Source organism: Cydia pomonella, chromosome 3 (assembly GCF_033807575.1).
Source record: "Cydia pomonella isolate Wapato2018A chromosome 3, ilCydPomo1, whole genome shotgun sequence".
In the NCBI taxonomy this organism is placed as follows: Eukaryota; Metazoa; Arthropoda; class Insecta; order Lepidoptera; family Tortricidae; genus Cydia; species Cydia pomonella.
Genome location: NC_084705.1, coordinates 3,899,128 through 3,923,415, shown reverse-complemented (window position 1 = coordinate 3,923,415; position 24,288 = coordinate 3,899,128). Strand labels below are relative to the sequence as shown.

General features: G+C 36.6%; 3 protein-coding genes and 1 long non-coding RNA gene across 4 annotated transcripts; all 4 read right to left on the bottom strand.

The window, feature by feature from the left end:
• Nucleotides 1-3,823: 3,823 nt before the first annotated feature.
• Nucleotides 3,824-6,032, bottom strand: LOC133515828 (uncharacterized). The gene is made up of 2 exons (XR_009799078.1): nucleotides 5,061-6,032; nucleotides 3,824-4,511 (listed from the first exon to the last, which is right to left on the bottom strand). It is a non-coding gene; the product is annotated as an uncharacterized LOC133515828 (long non-coding RNA).
• Nucleotides 6,033-12,322: 6,290 nt separating this feature from the next.
• LOC133516591 (uncharacterized) lies at nucleotides 12,323-14,432 on the bottom strand (the record flags this gene model as incomplete). Its single annotated transcript, XM_061849599.1, has 2 exons — nucleotides 12,323-13,589; nucleotides 14,294-14,432. Coding segments are annotated over 2 exons (606 nt in total), but the record flags the coding sequence as incomplete, so codon positions are not given.
• Nucleotides 13,695-15,346, bottom strand: LOC133515827 (uncharacterized). Its single transcript, XM_061848422.1, has 2 exons — nucleotides 14,738-15,346; nucleotides 13,695-14,546 (listed from the first exon to the last, which is right to left on the bottom strand). The coding sequence occupies exons 1-2, from the start codon at nucleotides 14,990-14,992 to the stop codon at nucleotides 14,463-14,465; spliced, it is 339 nt and encodes a 112-aa protein (XP_061704406.1). The 5' UTR covers nucleotides 14,993-15,346; the 3' UTR covers nucleotides 13,695-14,462.
• Nucleotides 15,347-19,771: 4,425 nt separating this feature from the next.
• LOC133516564 (uncharacterized) lies at nucleotides 19,772-20,997 on the bottom strand (the record flags this gene model as incomplete). The annotated part of the gene is made up of 2 exons (XM_061849556.1): nucleotides 19,772-20,005; nucleotides 20,814-20,997. Coding segments are annotated over 2 exons (414 nt in total), but the record flags the coding sequence as incomplete, so codon positions are not given.
• Nucleotides 20,998-24,288: the final 3,291 nt, after the last annotated feature.

Genomic DNA, 24,288 nt, shown 5'->3' with positions numbered 1-24,288 from the left:
TATTATAGTCATTCACGCGTTACTTAGATACAGTATCACTAACAAAACAGTTAAATTAATTCAAATAAACAATGTTCCATTCCATTGAACTTAGAAGTTAAAGCAAAATTAATAATAATTAAGTCAACATATATATTCAAAATCATTCAATTCACTTCATTAATTTTTATATTGAAAATTGTTCTCATACAACGCTTGTATTGTAAATATTCTCTCCTTTTCTACCCAATTTCCCTAAATAACGACGCCGTAACGATGTACAGAGCTGACGCATCCGTCACATGCAATAAACGTCATATGCTGCTTGCATGGAAACTGTTGTACTTATTTTCATAAGGGAAAATATGAAGCTAACTAACTGCTAAATAACTGTTAAGCAAAAATTTTCTCCGTGCCTTTTATTGGCATGCATTAGATTATCTCCGTGCATTAGATTACGGTCTGTCATCAAGTCGTCATTCCCAAGGATTTGACTCCGAGCACTTCTTCAATTAGTTCACTGTCAACGTTTACGGAAAGTAATTGTGGATTGCCTTTGGTTGTGTGGAACTGTCGTTACTGATGATGTTAAAGTGACATCACAAAGTTTACGACTCCCCTCTAATGTAATTAATGGATGAAGCATACCTTACTTATATTGCCTTTGCCGCGTATTAGATTGCGTATAGAAGTTACAGTAAGCATCTAGATCAAATTTTGAGTCCTGATCCTGACTTTTTAACTTGCTATGTTACACTTTATTATTTATTATTAGTGTAGGGTCTAAATTTCATGTAGGATTTTCAGTCCCTGATCTTTTGGCTGAGTATGCACCTTAGGATCTTGCAGACATAACACAGACAAACTGTTTTAGTTTTTGATTTAAGTACCTACTTTTTACAGCAAATTGAAATGTCGCCTTGATCGAATCTGAAGTAGCCTATCTAGAAGTGAATTTACTTCCACCTTGCAGTACAGACAGAATACAGTCAGTTCAGCGACAGTTCATTCCACAGTTTAGCAGTGCGAGGCAGAAAGTTCCTGGAGAAACGCACAGTTGAGGACTGCCAACCATCTAAGTGGTGAGGATGGAAATTTTGTCGCGTAGGGCGATGGCAAAAAGATGCGGTAGGGATTAATCCGAAAAATTCCTCGGAGCACTCCGAGTATAACGATACATGCGATAGAAAATGCAGAGCGAGGCCACATACGCATCCGAAATACGCTGGCAGTCGACAATTCAAGTCGCTATTCGTTAGATGCGGTCCAGAGGGAGAAGCTGGTACTGGGGTGCCCCTGCCCATAAATGCGAACAGTATTCCATGTGTGCACCTGCGCCTTATACTTAAATAACAAAGTACCACAATGGTTTTCATACAATTATTTGAGATCATTCAGAGGTATTAGTACTCAAGGGTTAAGTTACACACTTTTAGAATAATAGGTATCAATTTAACATTCTATCATCAAAAACCTGTCTCGTGTAGAAATATTTGTCTATTGAATGTATAAATTAAGTGTATTTAAAACAAATAAAATTCAATATGTGTCACCATCCCTAAAGTAACTAAGTTAGTCGGACGATCTTGCTTAACACACATGTGACACAGAAAGTTTTACATGTGTAGGCTTCTCATTAGGTGTCTCCAGACTTGTGGTTTTTACACGTCATACAATTATAAAAATATTATACCTGTCATATCTGAATCTGACACCATCATTCATTTTTATTTTAGGCGCTTTGATTGCCTTAACTTCTAGATAGCCTGCTCCAAAGTCCTTCCTTCTTTGCCTGGCCAGGGCGTGGTGTAGACCTAGGGTCAGTGTCTTAACCAATTTTGATGTATTTTCCAGAGTTAGTCCTATGGTACCGAGGGGCAGCATGAGTGTGTGTGACTACTGCTTTGATAACATGCATTTCGTTGTCCAGGTGGAGGTAAGACCGGCAACGCTGATTGGTCGTGCAGTACCAGCGGGAACCATTAGCTACTTTACCCTGTTGGTAATACGAAAAGCCTCCGAGAAGGTATATCAGCCTTCCGTTTTCTAATTCTATTATGGTACCTGAAAATTAATTTGATATTTACCGGGGTAATGTTCTAATCTCAGTTTCCATGTATTTTCTTAAAACTCAGGCGAAAATAGATAGGGATTTGTGATGAAAAACACTGTTCTTATATTTTTCCTCTAAGAGATTTTTATTATTGTCCTACAAATTATATTAATGTACAATATCTACTGCGTTAAGTAGTCTTTACTCTATTGCGGTCCCCTGATAATGTACGTTGAAGTCTATCCGTTTCTTAACCTCTTGTCTGTGTGTGTTTCTTCAGGATCCTTTCGTGACCGAATTTTGAGTCATATTTTTGCCTTTTTATTCGAGAACGATTTTTTGCTCTATAGAACACAAGTGCGGTTTCTACTCACGATTTCTGACCACCACATACATTTGAAAGGATAACCTTAGGCCTTTACATACTTTCCATTTTTCAACTGATGATACCTCGATGGGTCATGACTATGATCAAGCTTTGATTTGATGACGTTGCCATAGGCATCCATGTGGATGTACGCTTTGCAAGTGCCGCTTCTGGTGCACGCCCACCTGGCCCCGTTCATCAGGGCATTTTGCCTATAGAACGAATGGCCGCCGTATATAAACACTTTCTTTCCATTCGTTAGTTCCAGTATAGTACCTGAAAAAAAAAATAGGTACGGATTCGTATCGAAAAACACTGTTCTCAGATTTTTCCTACATAGTTTTTTATTACTGTCCTAACAATGTACTATATCTACTAAGTTAAGTAGTCTTACTCAACTGCGGTCAAGTGTACGATGTCAGGCTCTTAGTTTCTTGAGGGCGAAAGACTAGGCTTTTACATATTTTCCATTTTTCAACCGATGATACCTCGTAGGGGCATGCCTATGATCAAGTCTGGATTTTATGACGTGGCCGTAGGCATCCATGTGGATGAAAGCTTTGCAAGTGGCGCATTTGTTACAGACCCATCTGGTCAGGCCATTGGTTAGGGAATTTTGCCTGTAGAACGAGTGACCGCCGTATATGAACACTTTCTTTCCATTCGTTAGCTCTAGTATAGCACCTGAAAAATGGTATTGAAGGATTGTTCTCAGTTTGGACATGTTGCTGGGATAACTGATGAGTTAACTGTAACCACGACCAGTGTTGCTAGTGTAACAAAATAAGTTATTGGTAAAAATTTCATTAGCCGTATCCACACAGAGCGAGCATACGCGCGAAGCAATTTCCTCACGCACAAACCGGCCAGTGTAGACGTGCCTCGGCCGAGGCGGCACATGCTTTTCCTCGGCTGAACGCACCGCCTCGGCCGAGGCACCTCTACACTCGCCGGTTTGTGCGTGAGGAAATTGCCTCGCGCGTATGCTCGCTCTTTATGGACCCGGCTATATACTAACCTCAAATTGTGCGTTTATGTCTTTTGTACTACATTTTTGTCTACTGAGAAACTTACCAATTTTCATTAATTATTTCGGTTTTATAGTAAAAAAGTAGTATTTTAGAAAAAGTATTATATACATAGTTATATAATCAAGCTTTTCAGTCTCGTACCTTACTTAGGCAACTCTGCAAGCTTCGTTGCCTAAACACGGTACGCGACTGAAAAGCTTTCTATTATATCACGATTGTATAGAATACTAATTTAGTGTTTTTTGTTTTGTCAATTTTCAATTGCTGTCTCCTACAATGGAACCATTAGAGGTTTGGTACGATTCGTGATTATTGCGCGAGAAAATAGTCTATCGTTCATCGCCCTCGTGGAACGTAGGACATCACCCAAGTTTAAAATGAAAATCAACAGAGTTAAAATAAAGTGTATAATTTTAAATATTCATCCATTTTTAACAGATGCCTGACATCACATTCATGTCCTTCATACATTCATTATAAATAAGATATACCAGTGGTTCCCAAAGTTGACTGGGGTCTGACCCAACTAACAAAAACTGCCAAATTCGGGACCCACATAACATAATCACTGCGGAAAATCCGGCCTTACATAGATATGATGTACTGAAGGAAAGTAGTACTTTTATAGCTTCATCAAACAGGCAAGGATAGTTGCCAGCGACTGAGAGCCAAAATTTTGTTAACTGCATTTTGTTGTGGTCATGTCGTGTCGTCTTAAGTTTCAGAGCCCACAAACATTTCGCTCGCGACCCATAGTTTGGGAATGGTCGAGATACACAAATGCACTGCGTCTAACATCGAATTTGAGATACTTCACATTTTAAAATATAAGAATAGATATAGAATTATCATATTTTTAGATATTTTCCATTTTTCGTCATATGGTACTGCGACGGCGGGTGGTTGTGGTCACCTTTGACGAACGTGACGTTATAATGCTTATCAAGGTGCAAGTATGAACCGCATTTCTTACTGCAAGTACATGTCCAACGAGTGCCGCCTGTGCTTAAATCGCTTTTTTTGTAGAACCCGTAGTTGCAGTACAAGTATATAACCTTTCCATTTACTAGCTCGATTAATCCTAGAAGATATGAATACAGTTACTGATGATATGCATGAAGAAATAATATTAGGTATTCGAGGTTTTCATTGCTCATTTAAACCTACAGATTGGAGGTCTGATGACCTTACAATAATGTAGCTCTGCTTTGTATTATCTCATGGGATGAGGGAAATTAAACATTAGACGCTAGGCACCGACTAGCCAGTGGAAAACCAGGTAGGTAATTGTGTACAAAAAAGAAACAATATTTTCAGGCGTTAATGTTGTAAACAAGAAATTAAAATCTAAAATATATATGATTACAGCAAATGATAAAAAATAAAACGATAAAAAAGTGGTGCTTTTCATGCTGCAATAAGGTCCTATGATATTGATACTTTTTCAAAAATTTCGACTTAAGTCAATATCCGTGGAACAAATTGAAGGAAACCTTGATTTAGGTGGTTTAAATTTTAACATATTTGCCATTACTGGTAATATGATATACGGGTTGCGAATGTTTATGCACCGCTCTGGAAGCGACGACTTTCTGAAACTCGTCTACATGAATGTATGCGGAGCACGTACTGTTTCTAGTGCAGATCCATTTTGTAACCTTGATTTTAGTCAAAAAGTTCATCTTCTTGAAAGCGTAGCCCTGGTATATGTAGAGTTGTCTTCCAGTTGTCAGTTCAATGATACCTGTAAAACCATACATTTGGAGTAGTTTTTATACTAAAAATATATTTGGGTAGGTGAGATGGTATGGGCATGTCATGAGAAGGAGCGAAGAATACATGATGAGAAGTGTAATGACTATCTAAGAGGGATAGTGTTTCAGGCCGACCTCCCGCGACTTGGTCAGGCCATTAAAAAGGACCTGAGATTGGTGTGGGTAGATACGGATACAACACAAAAACGTACAGTGTGGCGTAAAAGTACAAGGAGGGCTAATCCCATAAGATATGGGACATATACAGCCAGGAAGAAGAAGAAAATATTTGGGTAGGTACAGTCAGCATCAATCGTAGCGTATGAAACAACGCTCTAAAAGTATATGCAACCCTGGAATACTTTTCTAAACACAGTTCGCGTTCAAAATTATCCGTCAGTATGTACAATCTAATTGTTCTACATATACAGACATATCTCTTTTTGTTAAGCTGTTAGAGAATGGTATATACTTATGACGCATACTCTGTTCCAGTACTTTGGATGCTGAGTGCTGACGTACATACCCAAATAAAGGGCGGCAAGGTAGAGGAAAAAAAAGCAGTGCGCTGGAGTAACAAAATTAGGAGGGCTTTTAAATATAGTTCTTCTGTTCAGATCATTTGTGATCAAACCGAGATGTATTAAGGAGCGCAACATAGATTCTCAGGTATGAAGGAGCGATTAGGAAGAGAGATTTCTATTTCAAAGAACTAAGATGAGGGTCGTGGCAAACACGCCGTTTTACCATAGCAAGTCGATCATCCACCGTACCACCGTACACATTTCTTATTGTACTTGATCGTGTTCGTTATAATTTTCCTTACTTACCATGAACAGCAACATAGAACTTACGAGTATTAAAATTATTTATAAAAAATAACCATATTATTTATTTGACGACCGGTTTGGCCTAGTGGGTAGTGACCCTGCCTACGAAGCTGATGGTCCCGGGTTCAAATCCTGGTAAGGGCATTTATTCGTGTGATGAGCATGGATATTTGTTCCTGAGTCATGGCTGTTTTCTATGTATTTAAGTATTTATAAATATTTATATATTATATATATCGTTGTCTAAGTACCCTCAACACAAGCCTTATTGAGCTTACTGTGGGACTTAGTCAATTTGTGTAATAATGTCCTATAATATTTATTTTATTTATTTAATATTTATAAATTTTAAACGGATTACTCTTATTATATAGTCACTCTCGTCATGTTTTAATTAAATAATACGCGACTAACATATTTAAAATAATGGATCTTCGCTAAACCTAGCTTGGGCAAAAATGCTTTCGCATGTCCGGATGTTCTCCTCTAACGTATGCGGAGTGAAATCTGCACAAAATTCAATGTCGTATTAAATAAAAACAACATGGTTATTTTTTATAAATATTCATGTTTTTTGTGACGTATTTAACAATGTTTAATTAATGTAAGATAAAGTTTACTCCAATGCGAGATTTTTAACGGTAGTTATGGTACTTTCAAACCATCTGTGTCGAAAACACAAATGTTGTAATTTTTTTGTTTAGTTACAATTTTATCTTCTTTGAACCATTGGTGTTCTCAAAATAATAGTTACCTTGTCATGAGTTTATATTTTAAGTGACATATGATTAGTCCCCCATAAATCACATAATGCAAAAACAGCTGTTTTTTTTTACATTTTTGACCAAATGACTTTACCGCATTTTCAGAGGCTTTTTTTGTTTTCGGAGACGGTGGGCTTAACTTTTCTTAAATGTTTGTCGATGCCCATATCATTAAGATATTTTTAAACAGTTTTACTGCATCATTTGAATATTCTCGTAACCTCTCTGTAAGATTTTGTGACTCACCGGGTCTTCCTTTTTTTTTATCGATCTCTCCCAGAAAACTAGCTAATGCTGGAATGTTTCCCTGAACCAGACTTTCTAGCGGTAGTTTTTTGTAAAGAAAAAGGACGCACAAATATTAAAAACAGACCATCAGCTCTAACCCGTTTCCACAAAATGTTCCACTATCTTCGCTTTCGGCTGTAGGGAAATAGTACTGGAAAAATTACATAGTTTCGCGACAGTCTTCTTCTAAATTGACCATAATTTCAAGAGAAAGAGTGCAATGCTCATGAAACTTGCCGGATTAATTGACATATATATATATATATATATGTTAGATATAATTTCAGTGTATTTTATTTTTTACTTTTTATATGTTCCAAACTTTGTGCAGATTTCACTCCGCATACGTTACAGCTATTTTCGCAATTTCCAACCGCTCCTAGTGAAATTTTGTGAGCTGGTTCGATGATTATATACTTTTTTGTCGATTGAGTTTTAGTATTTTTTTTTTTCAAAATGACATAGCAATACATTTAGTCAGTTTTATGTTATACTCGCGAGGTCTACAGCTCACAGAACCACTAGTTTTAATATCTTTGAGTCACATGGGAGGTTAAAATAAAACATAGAACTTCTAATAGGTACATAGCAACATTAGCAACTTGTGCCATTTGACTGCAGCTTACATATGGAAAAGGTCCTTTTCCAGTCGGATTGTTAAATCTAAGCGACATCAAAATTTCAATTCCATCAAGCATTTTTACATTTTTTATTTATGATTTTTTGGGAGATGATAATCGATTCTACATTCTAAGTACCTTCAAATGTTTCTAATAAACCTGCTATTCATTGAAATGAGGCAAAGTTGTTGTTTAGCATCGAACACTTGCAACATGCGGGGCCGCATCTGCCTCGGGTATTGTGTATGTTTTTTAAACTTTGTGTTGTGCATACGTTTCTGCCACCACAATTAACGCAAACACTTGTCGTACCCATTTTAAAAAGCAAGACAGGTGATGCATCCGATCTAGGCAATTACAGGCCGATCTCTCTTGCTACGGTTGTGGGTAAGGTACTGGACAGTTTGCTTAACAGACACTTAGAAGAACAAGTTAAACTGCATGACGCTCAATTTGGTTTTCGCAAGGGCTTATCAACTGAGAGTGCTATTCTGTGCCTCAAGCAAACTGTCGGCTACTATACTGACAGAAACACTCCAGTTTATGCGTGCTTCCTCGACCTGTCCAAAGCTTTTGACTTAGTTTCATACAACCTGTTATGGAAAAAGTTAGGGGCAATGGGCGTGTCGAGTCAGTTGGTGCAGTTGCTAAAGTTTTGGTACGGAAGTCAGACGAACTGTGTACGATGGGCCGATCAACTATCGGAGCCGTTTAAACTGGAGTGTGGGGTACGACAAGGAGGTTTAACATCTCCCTTGCTATTTAATGTATATGTTAACGCTCTGATTGGAGAGCTAAGCGGTGCCCATGTCGGTTGCTCTATTGATGGCGTGTTCATAAACAATATAAGCTACGCAGACGATATGGTGCTGCTTGCGCCTTCGATCAGTGCGTTAAGGAAATTAATTGGCATATGTGAGAGTTATGCTAAAGCTCATGGGCTGAAGTATAACCCCTCCAAGAGCGAGCTAATGATTTTTAAAGCGGGTAGAAAAATTCCTGAGGATGTTCCTTCTGTCAAGCTAGATGATAAAGAAATCAAAAGAGTGTACCATTTTAAGTATCTCGGTCATATTGTCACCGATGACCTAAGAGATGACATGGACATGGAGAGAGAACGGAGAGCGTTGGCGGTTCGTGGGAATATGCTTGCACGCAGGTTCGCTCGCTGTACAGACAAGGTTAAAATAACGCTTTTTAAAGCTTACAGTCAGACATTCTACACGAGCAGCCTGTGGATTAGGTACACCCAGCGTTCCGCAAACGCTCTCAGAGTTCAGTATAATAATGCTTTCAGAATGCTGATGGGGCTGTCACGGTTCTGTAGCGCCTCGACGATGTTTGCAGAGGCGCGCACAGACGGGTACCATGCCATCTTGCGTAAGCGCTCAGCATCTTTAATGCAACGAGCGAGAAGCAGTCCCAACAGCTTTCTGAAAGTATTAGCCGATAGATGCGACTGTCGAATATGGAGGCACCTGGTAGTTGTGACTGGGCGACCTGTACGTTGTTTTGTTACTTTTTAGTTTAGTTGTAATTAGTAAATACTAACACTAGTTATTAGGTACGTAGCTTAGATAAACTAACAAAATCTATGGATTGTAAAGATCTGAAATAAATGATTAATTTTAATTTAACCGTTCATGCTAATATTGATACTCGAGCAAGCGAAAGATTCCAAAATTGAACCACGAGCGTAGCGAGAACAAACTTTGCCTCTGAGTCAAGCACAAAATTTTTCACCACACCAACGCGAGGAAAATACTAACTATGAAATACCAAAATAATCAAACCTAATCAAATTCAAATTATATGAATGAATTGAATGATAATAAAAAATCATCAATTATTGCTTTGCCCCACATGTGGATAAAATGCAATTTTCTCAGTAGTTTTTGAACAATCAAGAGGGCCTTTACCAGTTGGTGTGGTGAAAATAAGTTTTTTGTCAATATAACAAGGAACCTGTTAAGTGCATGTGTTTAATAATTTTACTTTTTTTAACATTAATTATCTTCATAAAATTATTACAAAAACTTTCGAATATCACATTTTTGGTGTTTATTGAACAAACTTTATAATATGTTTTTAATGCACCCACCACAAAACCATTTATCTTACCAACTTGGTATACTTTCCATTGCTAATTCTAAAATATACAGCAGATGCATGATTATGTATATTCTTCGCCGCGATGACCTTCTGAGAATTGTCCAGGCGCAGAGACGCGGAACATATGTCGTTCCTGGTGCAAACCCAACGTGAAGCCTGACCCTTAGCTATGACGCTCCTCTTCGTGAAAGCGTAGCCTTGGTACATGTACAGTTGTTTCCCGGATTCCATTTCAATAATTCCTGTAAGACAAATTTCCAATTTATTACATACATACCTATACCGGTGGTGTCGTCATATTTACCACATTAGGCAGGGCGCGGGCGCCGTGAGCACGCTGCCGCCTCGGCGCCGCCGCCGCCTGTTCGCGTGGCTGCGCGCGCGCACCCGCCAGACCGACAACGCGCCCACGACCCGGGCTTTGGCCCTCTTCAATATGATGACTGTGGAGGGTTATGACGTTGATGTGTTCGCGGATAATGGTGGTGAAATTTGTAGAAAATGTATCGAAATTTTAAATGTTATTCTAGATTATAAAAATTATTATTAAGTACTGTTTTACTTATTATTTTGTTGTTATAATTATTTTTATTGAATATGTAGATATGGTTTGTTTGAATTTATTTATGACATGATGACATTCCTTTTTTTGTTTGATTTAATTTCATTTTATTGTTTATTGTATTCATTGTGTATAATATATATGTTTAAACTTATAATTTATTAATTTTTTTATATATAAATATATTATCATTATTAATTGACTTTCATGGATTTTTTGGGCTTATTTTACATTCTTTTGACTATGTTTTCTGTTATTTCTTAATTGTTTTACTGCGATGATGTAATTGTTCTCATATAAGCGATCTGGTGTACACTGTAAGTTTGTATTGAAAATGAAATAAATGAAAAGAAATTACTTGGAGTCGGCGCTAGGGTAATAATTTAAATGGTCTGTATATTAAAATCATTGTACGGTTGAATTCACGTATTTTTAGTTACTGCTCGACATGTTTCGGAAAGACTAGCTCTAAAAGTGCTGAGGAGCGGTCACGCTATGGTCGCGCTCCGGGCCTTTACCAGTTGGTATGGTGGAAATATTTTTTTTGTCATTATAACATGGAATGTGTTAAGTGTTTAATATACATCAGAGTAATAAAAATACGTGTTAATAATTGTACTTTTTTAACCTTTATTATCTTTATAAAATTATTACAAAAACTTGTGAATTTCAAATTTTTGAATTAATTTCGTGTTGTTGAACGTGTTTATTGAACAAACTTTATAAAATGTTTTTAATGCACCCACCACAAAACCATTTATCTTGCCAATTTGATATAATTTCCATTGCTAATCCTAACATATATAGCAGGTGCATGATTATGTATATTCTTCGCCGCGATAATCTTTTGAGAATTGTCCACACGCAGAAACGCGGAACATATGTCGCTCCTGGTGCACACCCAACGTGAAGCCAGACCGTTAGCCATGACTTTCCTCTTCGTGAAAGCGTAGCCTTGGTACATGTACAGTTGTTTCCCCGGATTCCATTTGAATGATTCCTGTGAGATAAATTTCCAATTTATTAAATACATACCTATACCGGCGGTGTCGTCATAACTCCATTGGTCGGGTGGCTAGGATTATAATTTAAAACGTCTGTATATTAAAATCATTTTACGGTTCAACTTACGTATTTTAATCACTCGCGCGACATGTTTCTAGCCTAGGTCTTCTTTTTAAGCTCTTACAGTGCTAAGGAGCGGTCACGCTAGTCGCGCGCCTTGTAGTAGTAGTACGTACATTAAAATCATTTTACAGTTCAACTTACGTATTTTAATCACTCGCGCGACATGTTTCTAGCCTAGGTCTTCTTTTTAAGCTCTTACAGTGCTGAGGAGCGGTCACGCTAGTCGCGCGCCTTGTAGTAGTAGTACGTATATTAAAATCATTTTACGGTTCAACTTACGTATTTTAATCACTCGCGCGACATGTTTCTAGCCTAGGTCTTCTTTTTAAGCTCTAACAGTGCTGAGGAGCGGTCACGCTAGTCGCGCGCCTTGTAGTAGTAGTATGTATATTAAAATCATTTTACGGTTCAACTTACGTATTTTAATCACTCGCGCAACATGTTTTCTAGCCTAGGTCTTCTTTTTAAGCTCTTACAGTGCTGAGGAGCGGTCACGCTAGTCGCGCGCCTTGTAGTAGTGTCGCGCGAGTGATTAAAAATAGGTACCTAGGTGAGTTAAATCATACAATTAATTTAAAGTTTCTGTACGCTAAATCGTCTATTACTGACAGACGATTTACCCTAAATAAGTTTTCGCCGTAGTCTCAAATCCACAGAAAAGATTTCGAAGTGTATACACAAGCTATTAATGTTTAGTTTCCATTTAAATCCCGACTTTACCTTGCCTTTACAGTATCCTAAACGCAAATTCAATTTCAAGTTTAAAATCAATTAAGTACGAATATTTTCAAAGCAAGGATAAGTACTCGTAGAGAAGTCACATAAAACAAACAGTTAAGATTGATAAAAAATGTAATCGAAGACAAAGAGCAAATTAAAAATAATCATTAAAAAAGCAACACCACACTGTTTATATTATAAGTAGTTGAGTAAAACCATTAAACTAAGAAAAAAATATTAACTAATCACAATACTAAGGTCAGTCTCATAGGAAATAAATCAGACAAATTTCAAGAAAAAAATGAGATCTTAAATCCGAGATACTGTGATAATAATCACGAAAGAGACCTTACACGCTAAAACTACACGTAAGATTAGATTAAAACACATAATTTCTAATCACATCATAATACTGGACTCGTCAATAAATGCAAAAAAATATCACACTTTCCTGGTAGACAAAATTAACTTCTAAACACGGTTTATAGCTACGCAGCTTAAAGACACTTAATTTATTTTGACAAAGGCACATTCTATATATGTATAAATTGCTTGAATACACGAGTCTAATAGTGGTATAAAATTAGTTTCATCTACGCTAAAAGGATATCTTCATAGGTTAATGCTATTCTAACTCTAATGGTATACAATGATGAGTGATAAAATATTTGGCTGAAAGCATCGTTAATAATATTTCAATAATATTAAACATTACTGTATTTAATTTGAACAATCACACCGATTCATTAAATCCAATATAAGTGAATTACCAGCAGCTAAAATCTTGTTGGCAGTGATAAAGATGCATTCAACCAACTAGGTAACCGAATTCGCAATATAATCTAATCTACTACTACGAATAAGCATATTGTGATATAAAACATCATAGTAAGATTGTCAGAAAAAATTTTAAACTAGTAATCAGCGAAAACACTGTGAGCTACCAAATAATCTTGCAACGATGAGATCGGTGGCTCCACGCCAAAACCGAGATCATCATATTCAGGGTTATCCATAGGGTTAAGTTGCATTTCAGGGTTATCAAAATTCTTTACGCGAATGCTAGGCAGTTTTTCTTTCTTCTCTTTTTTAGGCTTAGCAATCTTCTGCAGTTCAACTTGTTTCATGAATTCTAGTTTGCGTATTTCGTCGCTTTTTTTAGAAGTAGGTTTCTTCTTGCTCGGGGGGTGGCTGTGTGTGACGTTAGCTTTGAGAACTTCGAGTTTGTCGGTGATAACGAGGTGGGCCTTGCACTTCCACTTGGAGCCGTAGGCGGTGCAGCTCCAGCGGTGGGCGTTGGTTCTGGCTTTCAGGTGCTTGTAAAACGTGAAGTCATTGAGACGCAAGTTGATCCGGCCGTTGGGACGAAGGTAGAATTCCACTGCGAAAGAAATACCAACACTAAATATATGAACCATTACGATGAGATATTACATATTATCTAACTAGTCAGACTTAATACTAAAGGAAGGTGAAACAATAAAGGTAAGCAAAGCATGTTTGTGTTTTAATATGTAAACTAGTCAAGTTGCACTTATATTATAAAATATCTACAATTTCATACCATGATAAAAGTAAAATATAAGTTCTTATTGTATAAGTAAAGGTTAATATGACTTTATTATTATGATCCTTATTATTCGAGACATCGTCAACAAAAGAGTATAAGTACAGAGGGCTAAACAGACCAGAACATCAGCTACATACAATCGTGCTGTCATAATTAATGTATGTACAGTCAGCATCAAAAGTAGCGGATGAAATAACGCGCCAAAAGTATCTGATATTCCGGATAACTTTTCAAAATATAGATAAATTCCTAAAATTCGCGCTCAAAAGTATATCTTTTACAGTCAGTTATATATTAAAGACAGCACTTTTTGTTTAGCTGTTACAGAATGGTAGATACTTATGAAACGTTATTTGTTCCGCTACTTTTGATGCTGACTGTTCGACAACATGCGTGCGGCGTTTGTTCTTTAGCTCGTGTAACTAAGAGTAGACAGAAGAAACGCCAGACGAGTTCAACACGTCAAAGACATCTTTCAATATTATCCAGCGGTCTCGGTCACATCGTCGCGCTACCTTGCCAAGGGGCTTGTCTCACTGCTTCTTCCAATAAACGGTCGCCTGTGTCGCCACTCAAAAACCTTTGCCAGTGAACATGTCCTAACCCACTTAGCAAGGTTGTAGATGCTCTGGCTAGTTCAGTCCTCTTAGAACATGATTATAACAAAGGCTATGGCAACGTGGGCTAAAACCCGACGCGGCCCTGTATGCTTGCGATCTTCAGCGAAGACAGAGAAGTTTCGTCCTCGTCGGATGAGCTTTTCTTGAGCTAAAACACAAAATACACAATATTGTAAGAGCTTTAAAATACTATCGTGTTGTTTTGAATTATGACAATTTGATAGGGTGAAGTAGCTTCTATTAAAATTAAATTAAGTTAGTCAATTTCGACTCATCCTGGCCAACTTATGCTCCATTCCACACACACAACTATTATACAAAAACATTAAGGCAACTTACATCAACTTCTCTAGCATACTGCTGCTTAATCTTCTCCAAAAAGTAAGTTGAAGGCGGATGCGTGTGCTCCGTATGGGCTCTGACGACCAGCATCTCATTGGTCACGTGGAGAAATCCTCGGCAAGATCTGGAGCCCATCTGGGTACAGCTCCAGCGGAAGCCGTCCCTGAGGATCTTGTGCTGGTAGTACGTGTAGCCGTTTAGCATCAGCAGGTCTTTGCCGGTGCGGCCTTTTACGAGGAGAACTGGAAACATTGGAAATGTTAGTACCTATCAGGATATAAGAAAGAATTCCAGCATTCGCTTGCTCGTTTAGTAGACTTCTGAAAAGATTATTTCTCTAGAAGATAAATTTACTCTTGGTTGGCGCCACCCGTCTCCATTTTCAATACCCCAAGACAAAATGTTCCTTCCTTCCTTTCTAGTCTCATTTATCATATCTTTTTCTGTCCGTCCAAACTGTTTCTTACTTTATGTCTTTTCAAACTGTTTCTTACTTTTTAAGGACCAAATAAAAAAGAGGGGCTTCTATAGTTTTAGAGAAAGTGAAGAAAATAACACAAGCAGTTGACTATTTCAGTTCGCGAATAAATCTGGTGCTGAATAGTCAACTGCTTGTGTTATTTTCTCCACTTTCTCTAAAACTATCGAAGCCCCTCTTTTTTATTTGATCCCCATATCAAATTTCCTACTCAAACTATTTTGTACTACGAAAAAAAGAAAACGACAACAGAAATAATGAAAGTTGATTTTATGTAATAATAATATAAGTATCCATTTACAGTGTCTTCAAACGAAGATTACAAATTGCTTAGCCGAAAATAATAAGTAACAATGTTACATGTCATGTAACTATACATTTATATGGCATACAAGTATATCATATATATATAATAATCCATAATTAAACCTATGTGCAAATTTTCAATCCTACTTTCACCTAGCTGCCACCCAATTCTTATCCCACGAAATATCATCACTCTATCCCAAAATAACATTCTACTAACTCCATACTATACCTGACAATTGTATTATAGAAGCAAAGTCAGCAACATCCAATTGTTTCCCTAAAGCTATATCTTTTGCTGTTAGTTGTGCAATAAATAGTAGTAGTTGTTTTAGAAAGATAAATATTTAAATAAAATATATAAAAAGTAGATTTTGCTGACTTTGCTCCTATATGATTCAATTCATTGAAAAGAGGTTTCTTTAACAACATTACAATTTTTTAACGCCTTTGAAGGTTTCGTGATAATTTTAGAATACGTCCCATCACTACACCTATAATACGACACCGGGCCATGAGTATGTATGTCCACGTGTTTGATGACGCGCCCATCATGAGATAAGATAAGATAAGCCTTGCACCGCTTGGAGGTGTGGTTGTTGCACGTCCAGCGCACGCCGCTCTTGAGCAGGCACTGGCGGAAGTACGCGTAGTGCCCGTACATGGCGAGAGTGCGCCCGATGGTGGTCTGGATGAAGTTTACTGAAACGAGGAAGCTGTTGGATTATTTATTCAATTTTTTTACCAAGATGCGAAAAAGCGTAATGTATTTGGCCGCATCATAAGCTTACTCGTAATCGCGGTGTTGATGAGAGTTTGCTGTAGACAAACCCGTTTAAATTACTGGTTGACTGAAAGTTAGCTTAGGTCTCTGTTTCAGCTTGGAGCATGTTATCTACAAGTCGCATTTCTCAACCGATTCGCGTGAATTTATGTGAGCAGGTTCAAGAATCAAATATATACTCGTATTTTTTTGTCGATACAGTTTTCGGGTTTTCTTAATGACGGAGCCATGGGGGTTCGCGTGGTCTACAGCTCACAGCGCCACTACTCACTAGTTCTTATATGTACATATTTTTTTAGGGTTTCGTAGCCAAAGGGTAAAACGGGACCCTATTACTAAGACTCCGCTGTCCGTCCGTCCGTCTTTCCGGTCTGTCACCAGGCTGTATCTCATGATAGTCATGATCACGGTTCATTATATATACATATATATATATACAGCTTTTTTTAAATTAACTGTACCATTTAATTTCCTTAAACGTTTATCCATACCCCGGAGTTAACGGAATTCAATAAAAACACGGTGTAGAGCCTGTATTTTTTATACAAACTCGTAGCTAAAGAACCGCTACTGTACTTAAGTTCATGCCGAGTATCACACACAAGCACTTCAGTATCAGTGCGAAGGATGCTTCAGTCACAAAGATAACCCACACACACGCGACCCTAATATAATACGCGTTTCAAGAATTTGCTACGCCGTGTCAGTCTAATCTTCAAGCGAGTCCCAATGCCGTAAGAATCTTTAGACTTTGATAGTGGTAAAGCTTTTCTACCGTGCCGACTCAAAAAGTCTTACCTCCTTGTAAGTCTCAGTGACATACAAACATTTATATTATGGTAGTGGTAATTTAGCAAATCTGGTGACACGGCAATGCCCCGAGCAAGGTCATTTTGACCAAGTTTGAGTACCTACCGACATTTCATACGCGTTCCATTTGCGAGTTTAAATACACTTATGTGTTCACAGCAAATAAGTTAAATGTTTGAGAGACTATTATCCGACTACGGATTTATTTAAAACGTATATATATATATAAATAAACTCTTCCTTATATTAAATGTCGTTAAAAATCATTGGTAGGCAGCCTAAATCTAAAATATTTTTTATTCTGAGATAATATACTGTTAAGTTTTCAAGTGATTTATTACCAAGTTTAAAGCATCGTTATGAGTAACACATCTGGTAAGTAACCACACTGATAACATGTGACACGTATTTGCTTGCATTGTCATAAAAAAAAATATGTTTTTTGTGTGTAAAAATAAAATAAAACACAGCCAATTTCATAGTAGATTTATAAAACCAATGATCTAAATCAGAGTTCAGACTACAAAAATGCAACAATGAGCATGGATCTAGTCTCTAAACTAAAATAAAACTAGCTACGAGTATATAATTTAGATCTATATAATTACGTAGGTTGGTAAGTATATCACGGCCTAATAAATAGATTTAAGCACAATTTCATCGTGAGAACAGTATGTGACTAGGATATTTTTACTCATTCCTTTCAAAATGGAACCTTAAAACTAGGGCATTAGAAACCATTTCAGTATTGGCAAGAGACTATACAAATTGGCACATAGTTAAGTACCTACTCTTTTCATAAAAAGTACCAGAGCTACAACTTAGGATTTAGGAATTTAAAAATTACAGGCATTTCAAATGTGAACCTTCTTCCTTGAAAATTAATCTCAAATTGCAATGATTGCAAATCTCGATGCGCAAGAGTCCGTATATGTAAGAGCAACTTGTTGGTTTGAATCGGCAACTATGGAGTGGAGATTTAGCCGATCAAAATGAAGTGTTGTGCCTAGCGAGGTACGACATAATTTTGAATGGCAATCTTTTGAAACCATCTAAGACAAGGTGAACGATCCAAGAACAGCTAGCGCCGCCTGTCGACCGTTTTAGAAAATAAAATGCCGCGATATTACGCCATTTAAGATATTCACGATTTTTAGCTTGGGAAAACGAATGATACATAGATATATGCTAGAGAGAGCACAGTGTGATTCTATATTAATTTAGTTCTTAAAATCTATCAAAAGGTGGGAGCAAATGTTGCGTTTACCCATTAAATTTAACTCCAACAAGCAATGCTTGATATATCATGTCACCAAATAATTTAATATATTATATGAATGTGGTTATATTTAATAATATTATACTACCGCAACGCCATCTAGCATAACCACCAGCTTGAATTTGGAGTTTTAGCGCGAGACTATGCTAAGTTCAATACGGATAAAAGTGGCTGAGGCGGTATCATGGTCGCATTTTTATCACTTGTCATGTCATGCGTCACTTTCGCACTTACATACTTGTAAGAACGTGACAGGCATGATGACAGATGATAAAAAACCGGCCATATTAGCCCTAATGGCCTTCATTGGGGCCTGTTTACACATTAGTTTGTAGTTGTGTATTGCGAGTTCATACATTTGCTACTTGCGTTTAGTGGCAAATGAACTCGCACTAAACACTAATCAATGTGTAACCAGGCCCCAATGAGGTCAGTCAGCTAATATTACGGCTATTATGTGCGCTGGAGCAGTATATAATTTAATTAAAGTTTTATCTTATTACAAAAGGAATGCTGAATACTTGTTAGTCCCTTATTATTATTACCTAATTAAATACAGGGAACGTAATATTTCCTTTAATAAATGCAACTAGGAAAAAAATATGTACAATACCAAAGTACTCAAATACTAGTATTTCAACCAGTTTAAATCAATTCTATAGTATGATTAAACAGATTAAATACGATTTCTAATCCTTTCATCATTTCTTTACATCATTTTATAACAAGCTGGCCCTGGAGTACCTAAATGTGTTTAAGTGAACTATTATTAGTTTTATTTAAGGGGTCTCTAAACTACGTCCCGCAGAAGCTTTTCTTATAGTACGTCGGTGGCAAACAAGCATACGGCCCGCCTGATGGCAACGGGTGTTACATGCGCGAGTGGTATTAATAGGCGGGAGAGAGAGACAAGTGTGGCCCTCGGGTCAATAATTTAGACACCCCTGCTTTAATTAATGACTTGGCCATTTGTTACAAAAAAGTATGCACGATGGAGCTTTTATCAAAAAAAGGAACAAATAAGCAAATTCTGAGTATATGAATTGAGATTGCATGACAAATTGTTTTACTTTTTAATTATGTTTAATAACTTACTACATCTTCATACCGATCAATAGTCGTGAGTGACAAATTGACAATCACAAAGTAGGAGATCAGAAGGACCTGTCCCGAACTTCGCACATATGTAAGTGTTGTGCTTCTCTGTCTTTGACTTTTTCAACACAGCGAGAGCGATAGAGATGGCTCATCTTCGGATTTTGATGTTCGAGGTGAAAGTTTCTTTCCGCTAGGTTAGGTTAATACCTATTATACAGACAAGAGGTTAACCTAAACACGAGTGCCAAAGCATCTCGAATCAGTTTAAACTTCCCATTGATCAATCATTAAAATTATATTTAGTATAATTATCCGCATGATTATGAAATCCTTTATGCTTGAGATATCGGCCTTCAACAGTGGTCTGTATGCAGGAGCTACAGCCGAGGCGCTTGCGGTCCCTGCAGGTCCAGTTGATAGTGTTCTGGTAGCGGTTGTTGATCCAGTACTTGTTGTCTTTGAAGATGAGGACCATGCTGCCGGTGCGGTGGGAGGGGAGGTAGTAGATGTCTGAAAGTTTACACGTTTTAGCAACCGATTACCTTATTACCTTGGGTTATCTTATTACGGCTGTACACACTTGTCGAGGGCCTCTCGCCGAGTCTCGATAGAAAGCCGACCTCAATCGGCGAAGGGTGAGACGAGAAGAAAGCCGTGTGTACACACTCGTTCTTGGCCTGTCTCAGGGTCTCTCGACGAGTGTCTACAGTCGGCATTAGGTTTTGGTCTACCATTGACGCTTACTGCGTATATATCACGTTAAAAAATGTTCGGAAAGTTATGTAGAGGAATGCTCTACGTCATGACGATCAATCAGAAGTTCCTAGGTAAACAAAGACCTTATCACGATGTAATAAGGTGGGAATAGTCAGTTTGTGGTGTCAACGGAAGACCAATATTTACATACTAGGAACTAATTCACAAAGTTATAGCACTGTTGCAGATATATAGGCGAGGAAAGAAAAAAAAAAATTAACTAATGAAGATACCAAATCAGTAGTATATTGACATCAAATTTTATAAAAAAGTGAATAAAACAAGACACTTATCAGAATACTGTATTTTAAATAGTTCCACAAAATTTACTCTCTAAAAACTAGCAGGTCCCTACAGCAGAACGCTTAAGAACTTTATAAACAATAAGTACATCACATGATAAAAATACTTAATACAATATCGAAAAACAATTATTTAAATGTTTGTCTAGCAAAGAGGTCTTTCTCTCTAATAAATCTACCATCGTTACATTGCCTCAAACGGGGAGGGTCGTGGATATGTTTGCCTCTAAAGATGGAGATATAATCCCGTCCATCAATGCCTTTGAAGGTGATGACATCTGCTCTGCAGCCATGGACATCTCTTGAAGAACAGTACCACTGCTTCTTCCCATGGGCCTGGTGGTTCTTCATATAAAAGGTGAAGCCGTTGAGTATAAGCAGGCCGGCTCCGGTCCTTCCGGGGATAAACTGTGCAGGCACTGAAGACACTGAAGAAAAACCAGATTATTAATACCACCATATTACCAGGATACCTTTTTAAATATGCCAGTGAAGTTTACATGGTCTTTTGAAACATGGAAACTCCACATTTTTACCTTAATTTTATACCAAGGATAGGGTAAGGGTAGTGTGGTGCTTCTCAAAAAATATCTCTGCAGTCTAATGACCGTTACTCTTTTTAGAAATTGATGTAAAGAGTGGTGGTAATTAGACATATTCACAGAAATAAATTTTGAGAAGATAGTATAAAATGAATACACAAAACGTTTAGAAACATTTATTTGCGTTTTAGGGTAAGGCAGGGTTGTAGGGTAAATAAATCAACAAAATCTTTTTATTGAAATAAAACTATAAAACACTTTTTTCAAAACATATTTTCTTACAGCTATGTTTCAGATAAGTTTATTATTACATATTTTTTCTTGAAAAATTAACAAAAAATAAAACAATAAAAGTATGTAATGGCACATTGGTTAAAAATAAAAACAAATTCTAGTAAAATCTAGAAGAGTATCCATGTTCAAAGGCAGATATTATTTCAGTGAAAGTGTTATTGACATTACAATATTATTTCAAAATAAAATAAGATTTATATCAAACAACCTACACACATTGGTTATCCCACTTCTGAAAATTAGTTATATTTCGAATGCTTCAGAATGTTCATATAAAACATACCTTTTCATTTTATTTGCTTTCTTGGAAATCTTTAACTTATTCTAACTTATATAGTAATCAAACATACAGATATACTTAGTATATCTTGATTTTGAGATAAAATTAGATTCATCAATTATGTATGAACCTAAGCAATATTTGTAACTTATATACTAGTCAAACATACAGACATACTTATCACCTGATTTTGAGATGAAACTGGATTTATGAACCCAAACAATCTCAGAATAAGTGTCTTCATTTTATATCTTTTGGTATCATGGCAATGCAGAGTGCATTCTTTTATTTCTATACATACTTATTGTCTTCATATAATTTATATGAAGATCTATTATGAACGTTTCAAATGGCAGGTAAACAAGATTCAAGTTGTTATTTTTATATTATCAGAGTTGTTTACTACTTTTCTTTCCTTAGTTATTACAAATATCAGGTAAGTATGCAAGAAAAGACAGTTACATACCAACTTTAGACTTACATACATTACTTACAAACAAACATACATACAGACAGACAGACAGACGGAACTTACAATACTTACAAAAGTAAGAGAATTACAACTTTGCAAGAAGATTTTGCATGCAAGAATACGGCGACATGAGGAGTTCAGAATTACTCTTCTCAGACAACAGATACATGCGTGAGTCCGCTCTGGACCAAGCTGAATCAGCAGAAACAACAGATCTATCTCTATATGCTCTTGTGTTGAAGGCCAAGACTCATAGGTCATTGTGCCAGCCAAGTAAATAAGTAAGTAGACTACATTAAACCTAAGTGCACTTATAATGTGCTAGCTTCTACCAGCAACTTTGTTTGCATGGGATGATGATAATGATGATGATTGATAATAACTATCATATGTCCTTTCTCATGTCTCAAACTATCTTCATAGCAAATTTCATCTAAATTGGTTCAGTGGTTTAAGTATGAAGAGGTAACAGACGGACAGACAGAAGTACTTTTACATTTATACTACACAGACAGACAGACAGACTGCACCACACTGATTTTTGTGATAATTATTATATTGTAGACAGACAGATTTTAAGGGCTCCTTATAAACTTACTTATTGTCCTCATTATGTATAGCTGTATTTTATGTTGACATACATTGCTTGCACATAACTTGTGCATCAATACATACTTACAAAACATACATGCACACAAACAGACAGACAAAACCAGATAATCTATTCTGGTTGTAGACAGGACTTTTGGTTTCTACATTACCTAGTTCTACCTTAAAACGATTATTTATTATTAAATGCACACACACATGTTGAACACATGGCTTTGTCTCTGTCTATGGTGTGTGTTGTTTATTATAAAGCTCTTCTGCCCGCAAGTTTTTTCTGTATGAGATAATTATGATGATGATGATTAGTAAGACCTATACTATGTCATTTTTCAGGCCGCATACTATCTCTATATCAAATTTCATTTCAATTAATTCAGCGGTTTAAGCATGAATAGGTAACAGACAGACAGAATAGTTTTCACATTTATAATATGATATTACTAGGGATTATTCTATAATTCCTAGAGCTATTATTTGAAGTACACATGTAACCTTAGTAATTTATAATACTTTAGACTAGTGGTTTCATAAGTTGACTGGGTTCTGACCCTCTAACAATAACTGCTAAATTCAGCACCCACCTCTTCGCAGTCCTTAAAGGAGCATGGTAGTTTCAGGACCCATAGTTTGGGAAATGTTGCTTTAGATATACATATGTAAACAGAATTAAAACACCACATGGTTCTTTCAGCAATGATTGGACAGACAGACAAGAATATAGAGTTCATTAATAACTACTTGTCTGCGGACAGTATGTCAACAGGCAGGGTACATGTAGGCCTATTTATTTGTCAGAATGTGTTAATATGCTGAATGATTATTATTCCAAATGTAAGATTCTTTAGACATACATACAAACTTACTAATATACATACCGACAGACGGACATGAAAGGGCTTTTACCAACTCATTATTTTCTTCTTGTCCACAGGACAAATAGGCACAGCTTCAATAGACTTTGTGCCCATTTATAAACCATATGCTTGATGATGATGATGAATTCTTATTTACGAATATTTAAGAAGGTATACCTGGAGTTTCACCGACAAGAGCGCAGCTCTTAAATTTTTGATGATGTAAGGAAATGGCCTGATACATTGATTTCAATATTTGCCAGGAATTGAACCTGGCACATGAAATTTTTTTGGCCGATACACCCCAATTAAATACCCCCTGTTTAGGATTTTTGAAGTGGCACATAGTATTTCTATATCCAATATAGAATATGCTTATGTTACAACTTAAATTAATTATTGCAGAAAGTTTCAGGATAATTCACAATACACGAGTTTTAAAGTTTCATTTCTTTTATACATCAGAGCTCCTTGAAACAATTGGGAATATCCTATGCCGAGGATGTGTTCAGTCTTGTTCAACATTCCATACCTTTGTCACTGGTACTAGTGATAATCAACTGTAGTCTCTTTTGACAAGAACTTAATAACTTAAAATAAAATTAATCTTTAAGATTTACCAAGAGAGCAAATAATTCACTTTTGTCAACTGCATAGTTGTAGGCTATGAAGAACTGAAATGAC

Coding starts and splice junctions, on each gene's coding strand:
- LOC133515827 (XM_061848422.1), bottom strand. CDS start 14,992: ATGTTTCCAGTTCTCCTCGTAAAAGGCCGCACCGGCAAAGACCTGCTG. Junction 14,547..14,737: donor AGTATGCTAGAGAAGTTGAT/GTAAGTTGCCTT, acceptor TTTGTGTTTTAG/CTCAAGAAAAGCTCATCCGA.